A 19,084-nucleotide genomic window follows, 5' to 3' on the forward strand; every position below is an offset into this window, starting at 1 on the left:
AATCGGAAGCAGAGCGTCTACAAACATCTGCCCAATGATTTCAATGTGAAATACTGCGTTCTGTTCCGACGAGCTTGCCCTGATTGACATCTATGGCGATCATCAATTCATTTCAATAATGAAGAATACATGGCCTCATTTAATTTAACAGGTTACTCCGACTGGTTAATTATCCATTATCCTTTTTTGTTAGGATTTCCTGAACATATTCTTGAACAGCGAATCCCAAGAAGGACCTGATTACATACGTTTGTTGGAAAGCATTGATCTTCTCAGTGGATGGCCTATTCATAAGCTTCCTTACAATAACCCCAGAATCTGTGTTCACACATTTTACAGGTATTCATGTTTTTTATTTCATTATAAAACCGTAGAAAAAGGATATAAAAAAATAAATAAAACTGATCCCTTGTGCCCTGATCCACACAAGATAGGATTTCAAAACCATTAAAGAATACACAGATTCATTAAGGGCTCATGCACATGGCCTAGAGTCTGTAAGATGGAGTTTCCCTTATAGCTCCGTGCTATAAAATTATGCTGCCATACAGGCTCTAACGTGTGCCATATACACAGAGCTATCCTCCTCTAGAATAAAAATGTTGAGGAATCTGACAGAAAAATCTCTGTATGCCTCTGTATAAAAATGGAAGTACGAGGTGGCATAGTAAAGGCACAATCCAATTCTATGGGTGCACTATTACAGCTTCTTACGAAACAAAACTGCTAAGAATATTTACAAGCTAGAAGAAAATGGCAGAATATAAAAACTTGAGTCACTTTATGAATAAATTAAATGACTTATAATGAAGAAGAACAACGAAAAACCTAAACACAGATGTGAACATAGCCTACGTTTTCGCTCTAGAATATACCTATATGTAAACTAGAGATCAGCGAATTTCCCGTAATTCGTTTTGGGGACAATTCTATCAAATGTTTTTCCGGTCCAAATAAATTAGCAGCAAATTGCAAATGCCTTGATCCAAGTTTGATGCAGTCCTAGAAGACACCAGGGACTCAAACACGGCAATGGAGATGCTTGCAATTAAACTCCTAAAATAAAAAAAATTTCACACTCCAGTCTCCTGGTCTTCCGTATTGACGCATCCCTGCCGTCCTGCTGAGTTGATGTCATTTTATCCCATGTGACTGCTATGGAAGACCAGTGGTGATGAGGTTAGACTTGTTTAGAATCGATTCGCTCATCTCTAATATAATATAACAGGTCCTCTCTGCACCACACAGGAGACCTGACAGATCCTCTATACTACACTACACAGGAGAGCTGACAGATCATCTATACTACACCACACAGGAGAGCTGAGAGGTCCACTATACTACACCACACAGGAGAGCTGACAGCTCCTCTATACTACACCACACAGAAGAGCTGACAGATCCTCTATACTACACCACACAGGAGAGCGGACAGCTGCTCTATACTACACCACACAGGAGACCTGACAGATCCTCTATACTACACTACACAGGAGAGCTGACAGATCATCTATACTACACCACACAGGAGAGCTGAGAGGTCCACTATACTACACCACACAGGAGAGCTGACAGCTCCTCTATACTACACCACACAGAAGAGCTGACAGATCCTCTATACTACACCACACAGGAGAGCGGACAGCTGCTCTATACTACACCACACAGGAGAACTGACAGATCCTCTATACTACACCACACAGGAGAACTGACAGATCCTCTATACTACACCACACAGGAGAGCGGACAGCTGCTCTATACTACGCCACACAGGAGAGCTGACAGATCATCTATACTACACCACACAGGACAGCTGACAGATCCTCTATACTACATCACACAGGAGAGCTGACAGATCCTTTATACTACACCACACAGGAGAGCTGACAGATCCTCTACACTACACTACACGACACTACACTACACAAGAGACCTGACAGATCCTCTATACTACACCACACAGGAGAGCTGACAGATCTTCTATACTACACCACACAGGAGAGCTGACAGATCCTCTATGCTACACCACACAGAAGAACTGTCAGATCCTCTATACTACACCACACAGGAGATCTGACAGCTGCTCTATACTACACTACACAGGAGAACTGACAGATCCTCTATACTACACCACAGAGGAGAGCTGACAGATCCTCTATAATACACCACACAGGAGAACTGACAGATCCTCTATACTACACCACACAGGAGAGCTGACAGATCCTCTATACTACACTACATAGGAGACCTGACAGATCCTCTATACTACACCACACAGGAGAGCTGACAGATCCTCTATACTACACCACACAGGGGAACTCACAGATCTTCTATACTACACCACACAGGAGAGCTGACAGATCCTCTATACTACACCACACAGGAGAGCTAACAGATCCTTTATGCTACACCACACAGGAGAACTGCCAGATCCTCTATACTACACCACACAGGAGAGCTGACAGATCTTCTTAACTACACCACACAGAAGAGCTGATAACTTCTCTATACTACACCACACAGGAGAACTAACAGATCCTCTATACTACAGCACACAGGAGAGCTGACAGATCTTCTTAACTACACCACACAGAAGAGCTGATAACTTCTCTATACTACACCACACCACACAGGAGAACTAACAGATCCTCTATACTACACCACAAAGGAAAGCTGACAGATCCTCTATACTACACTACACAGGAGAGCTGACAGATCCTCTATACTACACCACACAGGAGAGCTGACAGATCCTCTATACTACACCACACAGAAGAACTGTCAGATCCTCTATACTACACCACACAGGAGATCTGACAGCTGCTCTATACTACACAGGAGAACTGACAGATCCTCTATACTACACCACAGAGGAGAGCTGACAGATCCTCTATACTACACCACACAGGAGAGCTAACAGATCCTCTATGCTACACCACAAAGGAGAACTGCCAGATCCTCTATACTACACCACACAGGAGAGCTGACAGATCCTCTATACTACACCACACAGGAGACATGACAGATCATCTATAATACACCACACAGGAGAACTGACAGATCCTCTATACTACACCACACAGGAGAGCTGACAGATCCTCTATACTACACCATACAGGAGAGCTGACAAATCCTCTATACTACACCACACAGGAGACATGACAGATCATCTATACTACACCACACAGGAGAGCTGACAGATCCTCTATACTACACCACACAGGAGAGCTGACAGATCCTCTATACTACACCACACAGGAGAGCTGACAGATCCTCTATACTACACCACACAGGAGAACTGACAGCTCTTCTATACTAAACCACACAGGAGAGCTGACAGATCTTCTATACTACACCACACAGGAGAGCTGACAGATCCTCTATGCTACACCACACAGAAGAACTGTCAGATCCTCTATACTACACCACACAGGAGATCTGACAGCTGCTCTATACTACACTACACAGGAGAACTGACAGATCCTCTATACTACACCACAGAGGAGAGCTGACAGATCCTCTATACTACACCACACAGGAGAACTGACAGATCCTCTATACTACACCACACAGGAGAGCTGACAGATCCTCTATACTACACTACATAGGAGACCTGACAGATCCTCTATACTACACCACACAGGAGAGCTGACAGATCCTCTATACTACACCACACAGGGGAACTCACAGATCTTCTATACTACACCACACAGGAGAGCTGACAGATCCTCTATACTACACTACACAGAAGACCTGACAGATCCACTATACTACACCACACAGGAGAACTGACATATCCTCTATACTACACCACACAGGAGAGCTAACAGATCCTCTATGCTACACCACACAGGAGAACTGCCAGATCCTCTATACTACACCACACAGGAGAGCTGACAGATCTTCTTAACTACACCACACAGAAGAGCTGATAACTTCTCTATACTACACCACACAGGAGAACTAACAGATCCTCTATACTACACCACACAGGAGAGCTGACAGATCTTCTTAACTACACCACACAGAAGAGCTGATAACTTCTCTATACTATACCACACCACACAGGAGAACTAACAGATCCTCTATACTACACCACACAGGAAAGCTGACAGATCCTCTATACTACACTACACTACACAGGAGACCTGACAGATCCTCTATACTACACCGCACAGGAGAGCTGACAGATCCTCTATACTACACCACACAGGAGAGCTGACAGATCCTCTATGCTACACCACACAGAAGAACTGTCAGATCCTCTATACTACACCACACAGGAGATCTGACAGCTGCTCTATACTACACAGGAGAACTGACACATCCTCTATACTACACCACAGAGGAGAGCTGACAGATCCTCTATACTACACTACACAGGAGACCTGACAGATCCTCTATACTACACCACACAGGAGAGCTGACAGATCCTCTATACTACACCACACAGGAGAGCTAACAGATCCTCTATGCTACACCACACAGGAGAACTGCCAGATCCTCTATACTACACCTCACAGGAGAGCTGACAGATCCTCTATACTACACCACACAGGAGACATGACAGATCATCTATAATACACCACACAGGAGAACTGACAGATCCTCTATACTACACCACACAGGAGAGCTGACAGATCCTCTATACTACACCATACAGGAGAGCTGACAAATCCTCTATACTACACCACACAGGAGACATGACAGATCATCTATACTACACCACACAGGAGAGCTGACAGATCCTCTATACTACACCACACAGGAGAGCTGACAGATCCTCTATACTACACCACACAGGAGAGCTGACAGATCCTCTATACTACACCACACAGGAGAACTGACAGCTCTTCTATACTAAACCACACCGGAGAACTGACAGATCATCTATACTACACCACACAGGAGAGCTGACAGATCCTCTATACTACACCACACAGGAGAGCTGGCAGATCCTCTATACTACACCTGACAGGAGAACTGACAGATCCTATATACTACACCACACAGGAGAGCTGACAGATCCTCTATACTACACCACACAGGAGACATGACAGATCATCTATAATACACCACACAGGAGAGCTGACAGATCCTCTATACTACACCACACCACACAGGAGAGCTGACAGATCCTCTATACTACACCACACAGGAGATCTGACAGCTGCTCTATACTACACAGGAGAACTGACAGATCCTCTATACTACACCACAGAGGAGAGCTGACAGATCCTCTATACTACACTACACAGGAGACCTGACAGATCCTCTATACTACACCACACAGGAGAGCTGACAGATCCTCTATACTACACCACACAGAAGAACTGACAGCTCTTCTATACTACACCACACAGGAGAACTGACAGATCATCTATACTACACCACACAGGAGAGCTGACAGATCCTCTATACTACACCACACAGGAGAGATGGCAGATCCTCTATACTACACCTGACAGGAGAACTGACAGATCCTATATACTACACCACACAGGAGAGCTGGCAGATCCTCTATACTACACCTGACAGGAGAGCTGACTGCTCCTCTATACTACACCACACAGGAGAACTGACAGATCCTCTATACTACACCACACAGGAGAGCTGACAGATCCTCTATACTACACCACACAGGAGAGCTGACAGATCCTCTATACTACACCACACAGGAGACCTGACAGATCCTCCATACTACACCACACAGGAGAGCTGACAGATCCTCTATACTACACTACATAGGAGACCTGACAGATCCTCTATACTACACCACACAGGAGAGCTGACAGATCCTCTCTACTACACCACACAGGAGAACTGACAGATCCTCTATACTACACCACACAGGAGAGCTGACAGATCCTCTATACTACACTACATAGGAGACCTGACAGATCCTCTATACTACACCACACAGGAGAGCTGACAGATTCTCTATACTACACCACACAGGAGAGCTGACAGATCCTCTATGCTATACCACACAGGAGAACTGCCAGATCCTCTATACTACACCACACAGGAGAGCTGACAGATCCTATATACTACACAACACAGGGGAACTGACAGATCTTCTATACTACACCACACAGGAGAGCTGACAGATCCTCTATACTACACTACACAGGATAGCTGACAGATCCTCTATACTACACCACACAGGAGAGCTGACAGATCCTCTATACTTCACCACACAAGAGAGCTGACAGAGCCTCTATACTACACCACATAGGAGACATGACAGATCATCTATACTACACCACACAGGAGAGCTGACAGATCCTCTATACTACACCACACAGGAGAGCTGACAGATCCTCTATACTACACCACACAGGAGAGCTGACAGATCCTCTATACTACACCACACATGAGAACTGACAGCTCTTCTATACTACACCACACAGGAGAACTGACAGATCATCTATACTACACCACACAGGAGAGCTGACAGATCATCTATACTACACCACACAGGAGAGCTGGCAGATCCTCTATACTACACCTGACAGGAGAGCTGACAGATCCTCTATACTACACCACACAGGAGAGCTGACAGATCATCTCTACTACACCACACAGGAGAACTGACAGATCCTCTATACTACACCACACAGTAGAGCTGACAGATCCTCTACACTACACTACACTACACTACACAGGAGACCTGACATCCTCTATACTACACCACACAGGAGAGCTGACAGATCATCTCTACTACACCACACAGGAGAACTGACAGATCCTCTATTCTACACCACAAAGGAGAGCTGACAGATCCTCTATACTACACCACACAGGAGAGCTGACATATCCTCTACACTACACCACACAGGAGACCTGACATCCTCTATACTACACTACACAGGAGACCTGACAGATCTTCTATACTACACCACACAGGAGAGCTGACAGATCCTCTATACTACACCACACAGGAGAGTTGACAGATCCTCTATGCTACACCACAGAGGAGAACTGTCAGATCCTCTATACTACACCACACAGGAGATCTGACAGCTGCTCTATACTACACTACACTACACTACACAGGAGAACTGACAGATCCTCTATAGTACTCCACACAGGAGAGCTGACAGATCCTCTATACTACACCACACAGGAGAACTGACAGATCCTCTATACTACACCACACAGGAGAGCTGACAGATCCTCTATACTACTCTACACAGGAGACCTGACAGATCCTCTATACTACACCACACAGGAGAGCTGACAGATCTTCTATACTACACCACACAGGAGAGCTGACAGATCCTCTATGCTACACCACACAGGAGAACTGCCAGATCCTCTATACTACACCACACAGGAGAGCTGACAGATCCTGTATACTACACCACACAGGAGAACTGACAGATTATCTATACTACACCACACAGGAGAGCTGACAGATCCTGTATACTACACCACACAGGAGAGCTGGCAGATCCTCTATACTACACCTGACAGGAGAGCTGACAGATCCTCTATACTACACAGCACAGGAGAGCTGGCAGATTCTCTATACTACACCTGACAGGAGAGCTGACAGATCCTCTATACTACACCACACAGGAGAGCTGACAGATCCTTTCTACTAAACCACACAGGAGATCTGACAGATCCTTTATACTACACCACACATGAGAGCTGACAAATCCTCTATACTGCACCACACAGGAGAGCTGACAGATCCTCTATCTCTGAGCACATCTGAGACTATGTTACTAGAAAAGGGGCTTTCATTTGTCCCCACAGTGAAGTTCGATTCATTTACCTGGATAAAAGACCTCAATTTGTTTGCTCGTAAGCTTAAATGGATTAAATTCTTCAAACACCATAACAAGAAAAAATGCATGGAAATGGGTTTGGAAGAATCGGATATGGAAGGCCTTGAGGCCCTAGAGGGGTTACTAGAGGAATCTGGTAGAACCCCAGATTTAGGCCCATTTACCAATCTTAAGATGAAGAGCAGGAAGCTGCCACCAATAGGAGACTTTACCAATGTGGATTTATTTGTAGACATGGTGGGAGACGAGATTAAAAATCTTAGTCAGGATATCAGGGGTATAGACAACAATCTGTCTTGGTCCGAACGATCAGCTCTGACCACTTTGGAGAAAAAACAAAACATTGTTCTGAAAGCATCCGACAAGGGTGGGAACATCGTGGTTATGATCAGAGATGATTATAAGAAAATGTGTGAGGACATTTTACTCAATCCTGACTGTTACACCATTTTAAAAGACAATCCCACAGCACTGTTCAAAAAGGAGCTTCTGGGCATTTTAAGTGATGCAAAAAGCAGATCCTTGATCAGTGCTAGTGAGTTTGGTTTTTTGTTCCCTCAGTTTCCCATCATGGCATGTTTTTATAGCCTGCCCAAAATCCACAAAGGGTATCCCCCTTACGTGGCAGACCTATTGTTTCAGGCATTAACAACTTAACCCAGAACGTGAGTACATATGTAGATCAGGTGTTGCGTCCGTTTGTATTGGGTCTTACATCATATGTACGTGACACCATGGATGTTTTGAAACAAATTGAAGGTATTACTTTGGAACACAACACATTTTTGGCTAGCCTGGATGTTGAGGCGTTGTAATCGTCCATTCCACACAAACTAGGGTGCGAGGCGGTTGAATACTTCCTTAGATCTAGGGGCACTCAGTTTGTGGCCCATAACCAGTTTGTCTTGCAGCTACTACACTTTGTTCTGGAAAAAAATATATTTATCTTTGAAGACAAGATTTATCACCAGCAATGTGGCACAGCAATGGGGAGTCCTACTGCTCCCACCTATGCAAATCTATTTCTTGGCTGGTGGGAGGAGACAATTGTCTTTGGGGATAAATTTGCTAAATGGACTTCGTCAATTGGAATATGGATTAGATATATTGATGACGTGCTGCTGTTTTGGAACTCAACAGCTGAGGAGTTCAATAGTTTTGTAGCAGCCCTCAACACCAATGATATAGGGCTAAGGTTCACGTGCGAGATTAGTGATCAAGAATTGTCCTTTCTAGATCTAAAAATTATAAAAACAATGGAAGGTACAATTCGCACCAAAGTACACCGGAAGGAAACAGCAACCAATAGTTTCTTACAATGGAATAGTTGTCATCCCTATCCCCTCAAACGTGGCATTCCTAAAGGCCAATTTATGAGAGTACGCCGGAATTGTAGCTCCATGGGTGATTTTGAGAGTCAGGCACATGAGCTCAAAATCAGATTGAGGGACAGAGGTTTCCCCATGGGTGTAATCAGGAAGGCCTATGAGGGAGCGAGGGACGCAGACAGGCAAAGTCTCCTTGTTCCTAAAAAACGAAAAGAAGAACGAGTTACGAGACTCATAGGTACTTATGATTCGAAACAAAATGACATCATGCAAATCCTTAAAAGGTACTGGCGTATTCTCAGTGCTGATACAGATTTGGCAGACCAGATCACACAATGGCCCTCAGTCACGTATCGGAGAGGGAAAAACATCAGGGATAGGGTCATGCATAGTTGTTTTGACCCTATTACACCAAGGGGCACATGGCTGGATAGACAAACACCAGGCACATATAGATGCGGTAGCTGTAAGGCTTGTGACTTCATCCTTAAAGGAAACAGGTTTACGAGTGTCGCAACAAAAGAGGAGTACGACATTCGTGATTTTGTTAACTGTAAAACAGCGGGGTTGGTTTACCTTATCACATGTCCATGCCCCCTTAATTATGTGGGTAAAACGGTGCGACAATTTCGGCGCCGGATAAGGGAGCATGTTGGAGATATTGTTCATGCTAGAGATACCCCGATATCGAAACACGTACATGCTAAACACCAGGGTCGTGCAGAATGTTTAAAGTTTCAAGCAATTGAACTTATTAAACCTCCGAAAAGAGGAGGCGACTGGGTCAATCTAATTCTGCACAAGGAAGCCCAATGGATTCACAGATTGGCATGCATACAACCAGCGGGTCTAAACGAGCAGACTAATTATACGTGCTTTATTTAACATGCAATATCATCCATCCTTAGGGAGCCGGGCCAATATTTGGTCACCTTAACGGGTGAGTGGGTGTTCTGCATAGTGAACTCTGATTGATATGGCCAACTGGCTAGGTCGTGTGCAACAGGTTTTTAATCCAAACTTCATAATGTGAGAGACACCGCATTCATCTATCCAATATGTGCTTACAATAAAAGAGTTGTTTTGAGGTAGTCCACTTGCGGGGGGTAACTGACCCGCAAGATATACTCTATATTCTATATCGTTCTGCTCTCACCTTGCTTTTTCTCGGCAGCATGGGCGATGTGTCCGTGGCTTCCACTGCGCCTGCGTGTTCGGTTTGATGCGGTCGATGATGATTCCTGGCTGTCAGCTGATGGCCGGGAGTCACATGGACAGGCGTCACGAATTCAGGGGGTGCTGTGATTGGTCAGTTCGTACAGCGCCGCCAAGTACGAGGGGTGGAGTTTGGTGCTTATAGCAACTCAGTGCCCGAAATGAAGTATGCCGCTGACATCGACGCGAGCATCCTTCCGTGATGTGCAGCAGAATATCTGCTGCTGAATATTTATCGCTGGTTTTCAGGCCAGAGTGACCAAGATACAGACCCCTGAGGATGAGTATTTGAAACGCGTAGGGTCGTTTTTTGTATATGGGATTGTTGCATAGGGGACAGTAGCATTGTGGTGGACCCAGCGCTAGGAGATTCCGGTGTTGTTCACGGACCCTGGTGTCTTCTTGGGGCTCGTACTATTGTTATGCCCAGGTCAAATGCTGATCCCGGTGAATATTGTTATAAACACTGAAATATACTTATCTAAATGACTCAGTGTTTACTGTTTAATACTTTTTTAATATACACGGTGGGGCTTTTTTCACAGTAGTGTGTTACCCCTGTTTTTAGCGAGTTACTATAATAAAAGGTATATTTTACTCTATTGTCACGTCAGTGAATTTACGAATTTTCTATATTGTGGGAGCACAATTATTTATATCAATTAATACAGTGAATTTATACAGATCCTCTATACTACACCACACAGTAGAAATGACAGATCCTCTATACTACACCACACAGGTGAGCTGACGGCTCCTCTATACTACACCACACAGGTGAGCTGACAGATCCTCTAAACTACACCACACAGGAGTACTGACAGATCCTCTATACTACACCACACAGGAGAGCTGACAGCTCCTCTATACTACACTACACAGGAGAACTGGCAGCTCCTCTATACCACACCACACAGGAGAGCTGACAGATCCTCTATACTACACCACACAGGAGAACTGACAGATCCTCTATACTACACCACACAGGAGAGCTGACAGCTCCTCTATACTACACCACACAGGAGAGCTGACAGATCCTCTATACTACACCACACAGGAGATCTGACAGATACTCTATACTACACCACACAGGAGAACTGACAGATCCTCTATACTACACCACACAGTAGAGCTGACAGCTCCTCTATACTACACCACACAGGAGAGCTGACGGATCCTCTATACTACACCACACAGGAGAGCTGATAGATCCCCTATACTACACCACACAGGAGAGCTGACAGATTCTCTATACTATACCACACAAGAGTGCTGACATTTCCTCTATACTACACCGCACAGGAGAGCTGACAAATCTTCTGAACTACACCACACAGGAGAGCTTGACAGATCCTCTATACTACACCACACAGGAGACCTGACAGATCCTCTATACTACACCACACAGGAGAACTGACAGATCCTCTATACTACACCACACAGGAGAGCTGACAGCTCCTCTATAATACACCACACAGGAGAGCTGACAGATCCTCCATACTACACTAAAACTGGTGAGCTGACCTATCCTCTATACTACACCACACAGGAGAGCTGACAGATCCTCTATACTACATCACACAGGAGAGCTGACAGATCCTCCATACTATACAACACTGGAGAACTGACAGATCCTCCACACTACACTACACAGGAGAACTGACAAATCTTTTATACTACACCACACAGTCGATCTGACAGATCCTCTATACTACACCACACAGGAGAGCTGACAGCTCCTATATACTACACCACACAGGAGAGCAGACAAATCCTCTAGACTACACAGGAAAACTGACAGCTCCTCCATACTACACCACATAGGAGAACTGACAGCTGCTCTATACTACACCACACAGGAGAGCTGACAGATCCTCTATTCTACACCACACAGAAGGGCTGACAAGTCCTCTTTACTACACTACACAGGAGAACTGAGAGCTCCTTTATACTACACCACAGACGAGTGCTAGCAGATCCTCTATACTACACCACACAGGAGAGCTGACAGCTCCTTTATACTACACCACAGACGAGTGCTAGCAGATCCTCTATACTACACCACACAGGAGAGCTGACAGATCCTCTATACTACAACACATAGGAGAGCTTGACAGATCCTCTATACTACACCTCACAGGAACGCTGACAGACCATCTATACTACACCACACAGGAGAGCTGACATATCATCTGTACTACACCACACAGGGGAACTGACAGATCCTCTATACTACACTCCACAGGAGAGCCGACAGATCCTCTATACTACACCACACAGGAGAGCTGACAGCTCCTCTATACTACACCACACAAAAGAGCTGACAGATCCTCTATACTACACCGCACAGGTGAGCTGACAGGTACTCTATACTACACCATACATGAGAGCTGACAGGTTCTCTATACTACACCACACAGAACAGCTGACCGATCCTCTATACTACACTACAGAGAAGAGCTGACAGATCATCTATACTACACCACACAGGGGAGCTGACAGCTCATCTATACTGCACCACACAGAAGAGCTGACAAATCTTCTTCACTCCACAGATCCTCTATACTACACCACACAGGAAAGCTGACAGACCCTCTATACTACACCACACAGGAGAGCTGACAGATCCTCTATACTACACCACACAGGAGAGCTGACAGATCCTCTATACTACACCACACAGGAGAGCTGACAGATCCTCTATGCTACACCACACAGGAGAGCTGACCGGTACTCTATACTACACCATACATGAGAGCTGACAGGTTCTCTATACTACACCACACAGTAGAACTGACAGATTCTTTATACTACACCACACAGGAGTGCTGATAGACCCTCTTTACTATTCCACACAGGAGAGCTGACAGATCCTCTTTAATATATCGCACAAGAGAGCTGAGAGGTCCTCTTTAAACATAATTTTCTTTCAATCTCCTGCTTTATACATAGAGTTTAGTTTTGTTACTATATTCCCTGCTCTTTGTCCTGTTGTTAGTCATTCAGGATGCATAGAACACGTGCAGTATGCAGCATTGGTCTGATGTATAGTGCTGTATGGCTGAGTTGCACTGTCTTTTTTCTGTGGATAATGTAAAATAAAGTTAAGGAATGGCTTTAATAAATGCTGCTTGCTTGTTAGCACATGGCACTGCAGGTGATGAATTAGCGCTCCCTGCATCCCCATTTGGTTGTGGGGCACAATATCCACAAGTTATTTTTCTCCTGTAATTGGTTTACGACTTACAGTTTCCATCCATAACAAGTAATGCCTGTGTTCCAGCACTTTGAGAAAAGTTGAGATTTTATTAAGGGAATAGTTTCCTTTCTGTTTTTTGCACACATTGCAAAAGCTCTTTACAGTATTTCAAAATTCCAAGGAGAAACCTTTATACAGTAAAATTTTGATGATTAGGAATGTTCCAGACCTCCAAGGTGCCAAATTGTTAGAATTTTCAGACTATTGGAATTTCGCAATTACAATTGAAATCAATTCTGAAATGTTATAGTGACATGTACTAAGTTTTGATCAGTGGGGACCAGTTCCTAAAACTCCCGCCATTCGTTAAGGCCTCGTGCACACTTACGTCACCACTTTCACGGCCGCTTTTGACGGGTCCGTGAACCCGTTTTAGCGGCCGTGTGTTTTCCGTGTGCACTCCGTGTTTCCGTTTCCGTGTGCCAAGCATGGTACTGTCCAGGGTGACAGTACCATGCTCGGCGCGCGGAAAATACAATTTTAATGTAATCATTTTTTTTAAAAAAAAATACATTCATACTTACATTCCTCCTGTCCGGCCTCCAGCGATGACGTTCAATCCATGTCGCCGCTGCAGCCAATCACAGGCTGCCGCGGCCTCGGCAGCCAATCACAGGCTGCCGTGGCCTCGGCAGCCAATCACAGGCTGCCGTGGCCTCGGCAGCCAATCACAGGCTGCCGCGTCACAAAAGAAGGTCGAACTGGAGGAAGAAGAGGGACTAGTCACTAAGTCAACGACCGGGTACGTATGAAAGGCTTTTTATTTTATTTTTAATCAGCAGCCCCTTTTCTCTATCAGTTATTGATAGAGGCAAGTGGCTGCCGATTAGTGTAATATTTTTCTAATGTTTTCCTGCCCGCCCAGCGGTTGCTAGGCAACGGCTCCGTCACACACGGACGGCACACGGATGCCTTCCGTGTGCCTTCAGTTTTTTTGGACGGCCCCATTGACTTGCATGGGCCTCACAGTCACGGAATCCCGGACCAAAGTAGGACATGCTCTACTTTGGATCGGAAAGGAGCAACGGACCGTCAAAAAAACTGAGGTGTGCATGGCCCCATTGAAATGAATGGGTTCAGGGTGCTATCAGTGACAAAAACGGATAGCACACTGAAGGAAAAAACTGAAGTGTGCACGAGGCCTTAAACGAAGAGTCAGAAGCACTCAGTGCTGTTCCCCCTCGGCTGTGATTGGCTTTGCACTTCTGACCCTTCATTTCAGCGATCAGAGATCTGAGGACCCTGAACCCCACCGAACAAATCTTAGTACATGTCACTATGACATGCCAGAATTGTTTTTAGACCTTTCAATAGACCCAGTCGGTATCTTCTCCCGAAACATTATCTGAAAGCCTTAAAGAGGTTTTCCAAAAGTGTTTAAAATCATCTGGATATGTGTTAAACAGAAAACAAAAGTATCTAAAAGGCCTCCATTCACATTAGACAGAATTCATCCGAAACCGGGAATATCTGACGATCTGCACTATTGTGTATGGAGGCCACCCGACTCCCCCAACAGCAGATGTCAGAGAAAAGAAGTATCGGGTATGTTGGGTTTAAAATAAATTGCAATTTACTGCAGATTGGGTGTCCGACAGCACCGCCATGCTGGAGTGCAGTATAGTGTATATTATTCATATAATGTATGGGTAATATCGTTCTAATGGTTTTTGATGCTTTTCGTTCTCACGGCTGTGCTATGTATTAAGTGCAGGATTGTTTGCCGTACACTCAGTGCCACTGTTACAACCTTTGCATTTTTGATACTTGTTCCATTTAATGAGCGTTCTCATTATTTTTTTATTAATTGCACTGTTAAATGGAAGAAATACTTTGAACGGCAAACTTGCTTTAGTAATTCCACTATTTTTATGGCATACATGAACCCCACACTCATGTTTCTCTTCTTTTTTTTTTTTTTATAGACCAGGGACGGTTATTACAAAAGATTCCAAGACCTCTTCAAAAATCTATGTGATCCAAAGTGTAAGTGAATCAAACATAACCTTCAGTGATCAGTCCCTGTCCTCGGGTTTTTCAATCATAGACAGATGTAGCAGAGTTCAGATTGACAGATATGGCACGGGGATATCACAATGTCTTAGCTGTGTTTTTCCATAGGACTACTGTATTACCATAAGTCAAAGCCCTAAACAGGTTAAATAACCCATTCGGCTCTACTTCATCTGTATAAATGTTATTTTTCAATATGCAGACAATAAGTAGAAACATTAGAAAAAGGAATTGCTGAGTGAGGAACCTGCTAACACCAAGTATTAGTGCTTTTCTGTCCTCCATCTTAAATCAGTATTATCGTAGATGGAACGCGGCCAAATTTGCAGTCCAAAAGTTTTGTCCTAGCACTGAAAGCTACTGTGCCCAAGAGACAATTGTTCAATGCCCAGCTCTGCCAAGTTGCTAGAGATTTGCAAGCACCTTAATTAGTACTCATGGTTACAAACCGTCTCTGAAGACAAGTTCTGTCTTTGAAAGAACGCAGTAACCGTTCCAAACACTGAAACTCAGATGCTGCAGAGCTGAGTTAGTTCATTTGGCACAACTCATTGTGGTTTTATATAAGGCTGCAGGTAAATGTTCAAAATTATCTTTGCTAAAAGAAAAAGTGACAAGATTAGCTCTAATGTGTCTGTATGGTGATGCTACAAAGTTGGGAATTTTCCAAATTTCCGCATAAAGGTGACCTAAAATATATTCAGATCTTCACTTATATTGTACAAATAAATAAAAAAGCATGAAAAATCTAATATTTTGTAAAGACTTCAACCACACATTTATCATAACTGTGGACCTGCTCATTGGCAGGAATTTTGGCCCACTGCCCCTTAAAGAACTACTTTAACAACTTTTCTAGATGAACACCCAACTTTGGGACTTGCCCCAAAATCTCTACTTGAATGGTTTCTAAAAGGGTCACTAAACTTTGGAAATGTCATAGCGACATGTCAGAAGTTTTGAGCGGTGGGTATCCGATCCATGAGACCCACACCGATTGCTAAAATGAAGTGGCAGAAGCGCTCAGGTGAGCGCTGTGCCGCTTAGTTTCTGATCTACTTTCCTTGGAAAGCCGAGCGGTATACGGACTCATTGACTTTCTTTTGAGCCCGCACACCGCTCCGAGGCAAGCCAATCAGGGTACAACACGCACCAGAGCGCTTCTGCTGCTTTGTTTTAGCGATCGGTGGGGTACCAGTGCTCTGACCACCCTCGATCAAAACTTCACCAAGTCATGTCAAAAGGTTTTTGAAAGTTTAGTTGTCCTATTGAAAAAATTGATGAAGGTCAAACTTTAACCACTGCAAAAGTTACCTGTTTGAGACCCACCTTCTATTGAGCTCCATGGGTGGATGTCTTGACAATCTCTTGAAGAACTTGTTGGTATAATCCAGAATTAATTTCTCTGTCAGTGATGGTAAAGTTGTCCATGTGATTGCCACCACCACCACCATCACCATCTTTCATGGTTGTCTTGAGGTTTTTATGTCTCTTGGAATGGGGTGTTTGGTTTTTCACCAACAATATAATTTCTCATATAAGCCAAAAACTTCAATTTTTGGTGTACGGTATCTTCTCACAGAACATTCCCGCAATAGTCTTTGGACTCATTGGTCCCTGTCAAACAGTAAACGAGAAGCAATCTTCTCCTTGGAGAATAATGTCTTCCTTCTATCCCATGCACAATATTCTGGTTCAGTATTTTCCAGTTGGTGGACTTTGACATTAGTGGGAGAGTCCGGCAGATTCTTAGATGTTCTTTGAGATTTCCTGGAATATTATATTGTCTTACACATGTACAATACTACTAGTGTCCATTTGTACACTACCTGCCTGACCATCTTCATCTCCCGAGCCAAACTCCATCTTTAGAAGTTGTCTTGAGACCTTTTCCAGCCTTAACTCGTTTTCTCACAAATTTTTCAAAAATCTGCTTTGAGTGAGGCATGACACATCTTTGTGGTGAAGACCAAACGTGTGTTTTATTGACACGGGTTCACAGCTCCAAATGAAAAACGTATAGCTAATGTCAAAATTATCCAGGATCGGATCCGGTCTGGGCAAAAGAGAAAAATCCTTCCCAAAGGATATTTTGGGAAAGGTATTCCTGCTTTACGAAGACAGAATCTGACCCTGTTGTTGGCCCTCATTTGGAACCATAATACAGCTGAGTTATTAAAGTCTAAACTCAGTTTTCTGTAGAAGTGATCGTCCACAGTTTACTTTCCATATTGAGGCTGCAATACCCGGACCTTTCTTCTATACTGACCTCAGTTCAGTTCAGTAGAAAAGGACGGGGGGTGTTACGGCCACAATTCAGACACGAAAATGGGGCCATAATATGTCTGTGTAAAACCGGTGTAAGGCTATGTTCACACAGGGTAGATACACTGCGTAAAAGCACACAGTGTATCCGCCCTAGGCGCCGCAGAGAATTCCGACCGAAAAACCACACCAAACTGTGGTGCAGTTTTTCATCCAGAATGGCTGCTGTGGAAAAATGCATATAAAAAAAAAACAAGGAATCGTTTCATACTTACCCGTAGTCATGGCGACACGTCACTCTGTCTTCCTGCAGCCCGGCCTTCTGGGATGAAGTTTCATCCCATCTGACCACTGCAGCCTGTGATTGGCTGCAGCAGTCACATGTGATGAAAAGTCATCCCAGGAGGCCAGGCTGGACGCAGGAGCAGAGAATTCTGGGTAAGTATAACATTCTTTCCTAAATTATCCATTTGTTTACTCACAAAATCTAAAAATAAATTCTGTGTTCTCTCGAAAAATGTTTTTATTTTATTTTTTTAGATTTTTATTATTTTTTCCTTATTTCTTTTTTCTTACATAACACTATCCAGATATCAGTCTCTATCCCCATTAGGGTTCACATTCTAATTTCCTTATCAAGTCTAAAATGAAGATCCGATCACGTTTAAGGTCAAATTTATTCAAATATTTGGAAAATTCCAAAGGGTTCACAAACTTTCTAGTATACAAAAGACAAAGTTTTAATTCCTTTTGAATAATAACAACACAGGTGAAGCTGTTTTCAAGAACCTGAGCTTTTGTTATAAAAAATATATTTCCGCATTAGCTGCTGACATTCAGGTAATGATTAACATATCTGGATGGGTGGGGATAATAACAATAGCGCCATTGTTTGGGAACACATAAGTAGGTCACGCAGCTTGTTGGTTGTTCTGTCAGAACTTCATTATTATTCCATCATTAGGTTCCATTACAATGCCTTCTATAGAAGAGACGCAAAACTGTTTAAAGTTCACGGATTCATCGCATTGTTAAAAAAAGTTATTTTATTTTTGTGAATTCAGTCACTGCCATTTAGATATTTTTAAATGGACTGAAATGAAAAACTTTTGTTTGTACTTGTTTATCTACACATCTCAACTCACTCTTGGTGTGAGAAGGATATGAGAAAAAAGGGCACCACCATTGACCATAGGCTGTGTCTG

At 43.8% G+C, this 19,084-nt stretch overlaps 1 protein-coding gene across 8 annotated transcripts in view; it reads left to right on the forward strand.

Moving 5' to 3' along the window:
* Positions 1-19,084, forward strand: part of LOC142742053 (cyclic nucleotide-binding domain-containing protein 2-like) — a 215,405-nt gene that overhangs the window by 112,063 nt on the left and 84,258 nt on the right. For all 8 annotated transcript variants that reach the window (XR_012881273.1, XR_012881274.1, XR_012881275.1 and 5 more), the window contains exons 8-9: positions 194-339; positions 15,527-15,587. Coding sequence is in view for 5 of the 8 variants with exons in the window: in XM_075851454.1 (XP_075707569.1) it covers positions 194-339; positions 15,527-15,587 (207 nt within the window). In the remaining 3 variants the exon portion in view is untranslated. The remainder of the gene's footprint in view (positions 1-193; positions 340-15,526; positions 15,588-19,084) is intronic.

This window comes from Rhinoderma darwinii, chromosome 2, assembly GCF_050947455.1.
Source record: "Rhinoderma darwinii isolate aRhiDar2 chromosome 2, aRhiDar2.hap1, whole genome shotgun sequence".
NCBI classification, from domain to species: domain Eukaryota; kingdom Metazoa; phylum Chordata; class Amphibia; order Anura; family Rhinodermatidae; genus Rhinoderma; species Rhinoderma darwinii.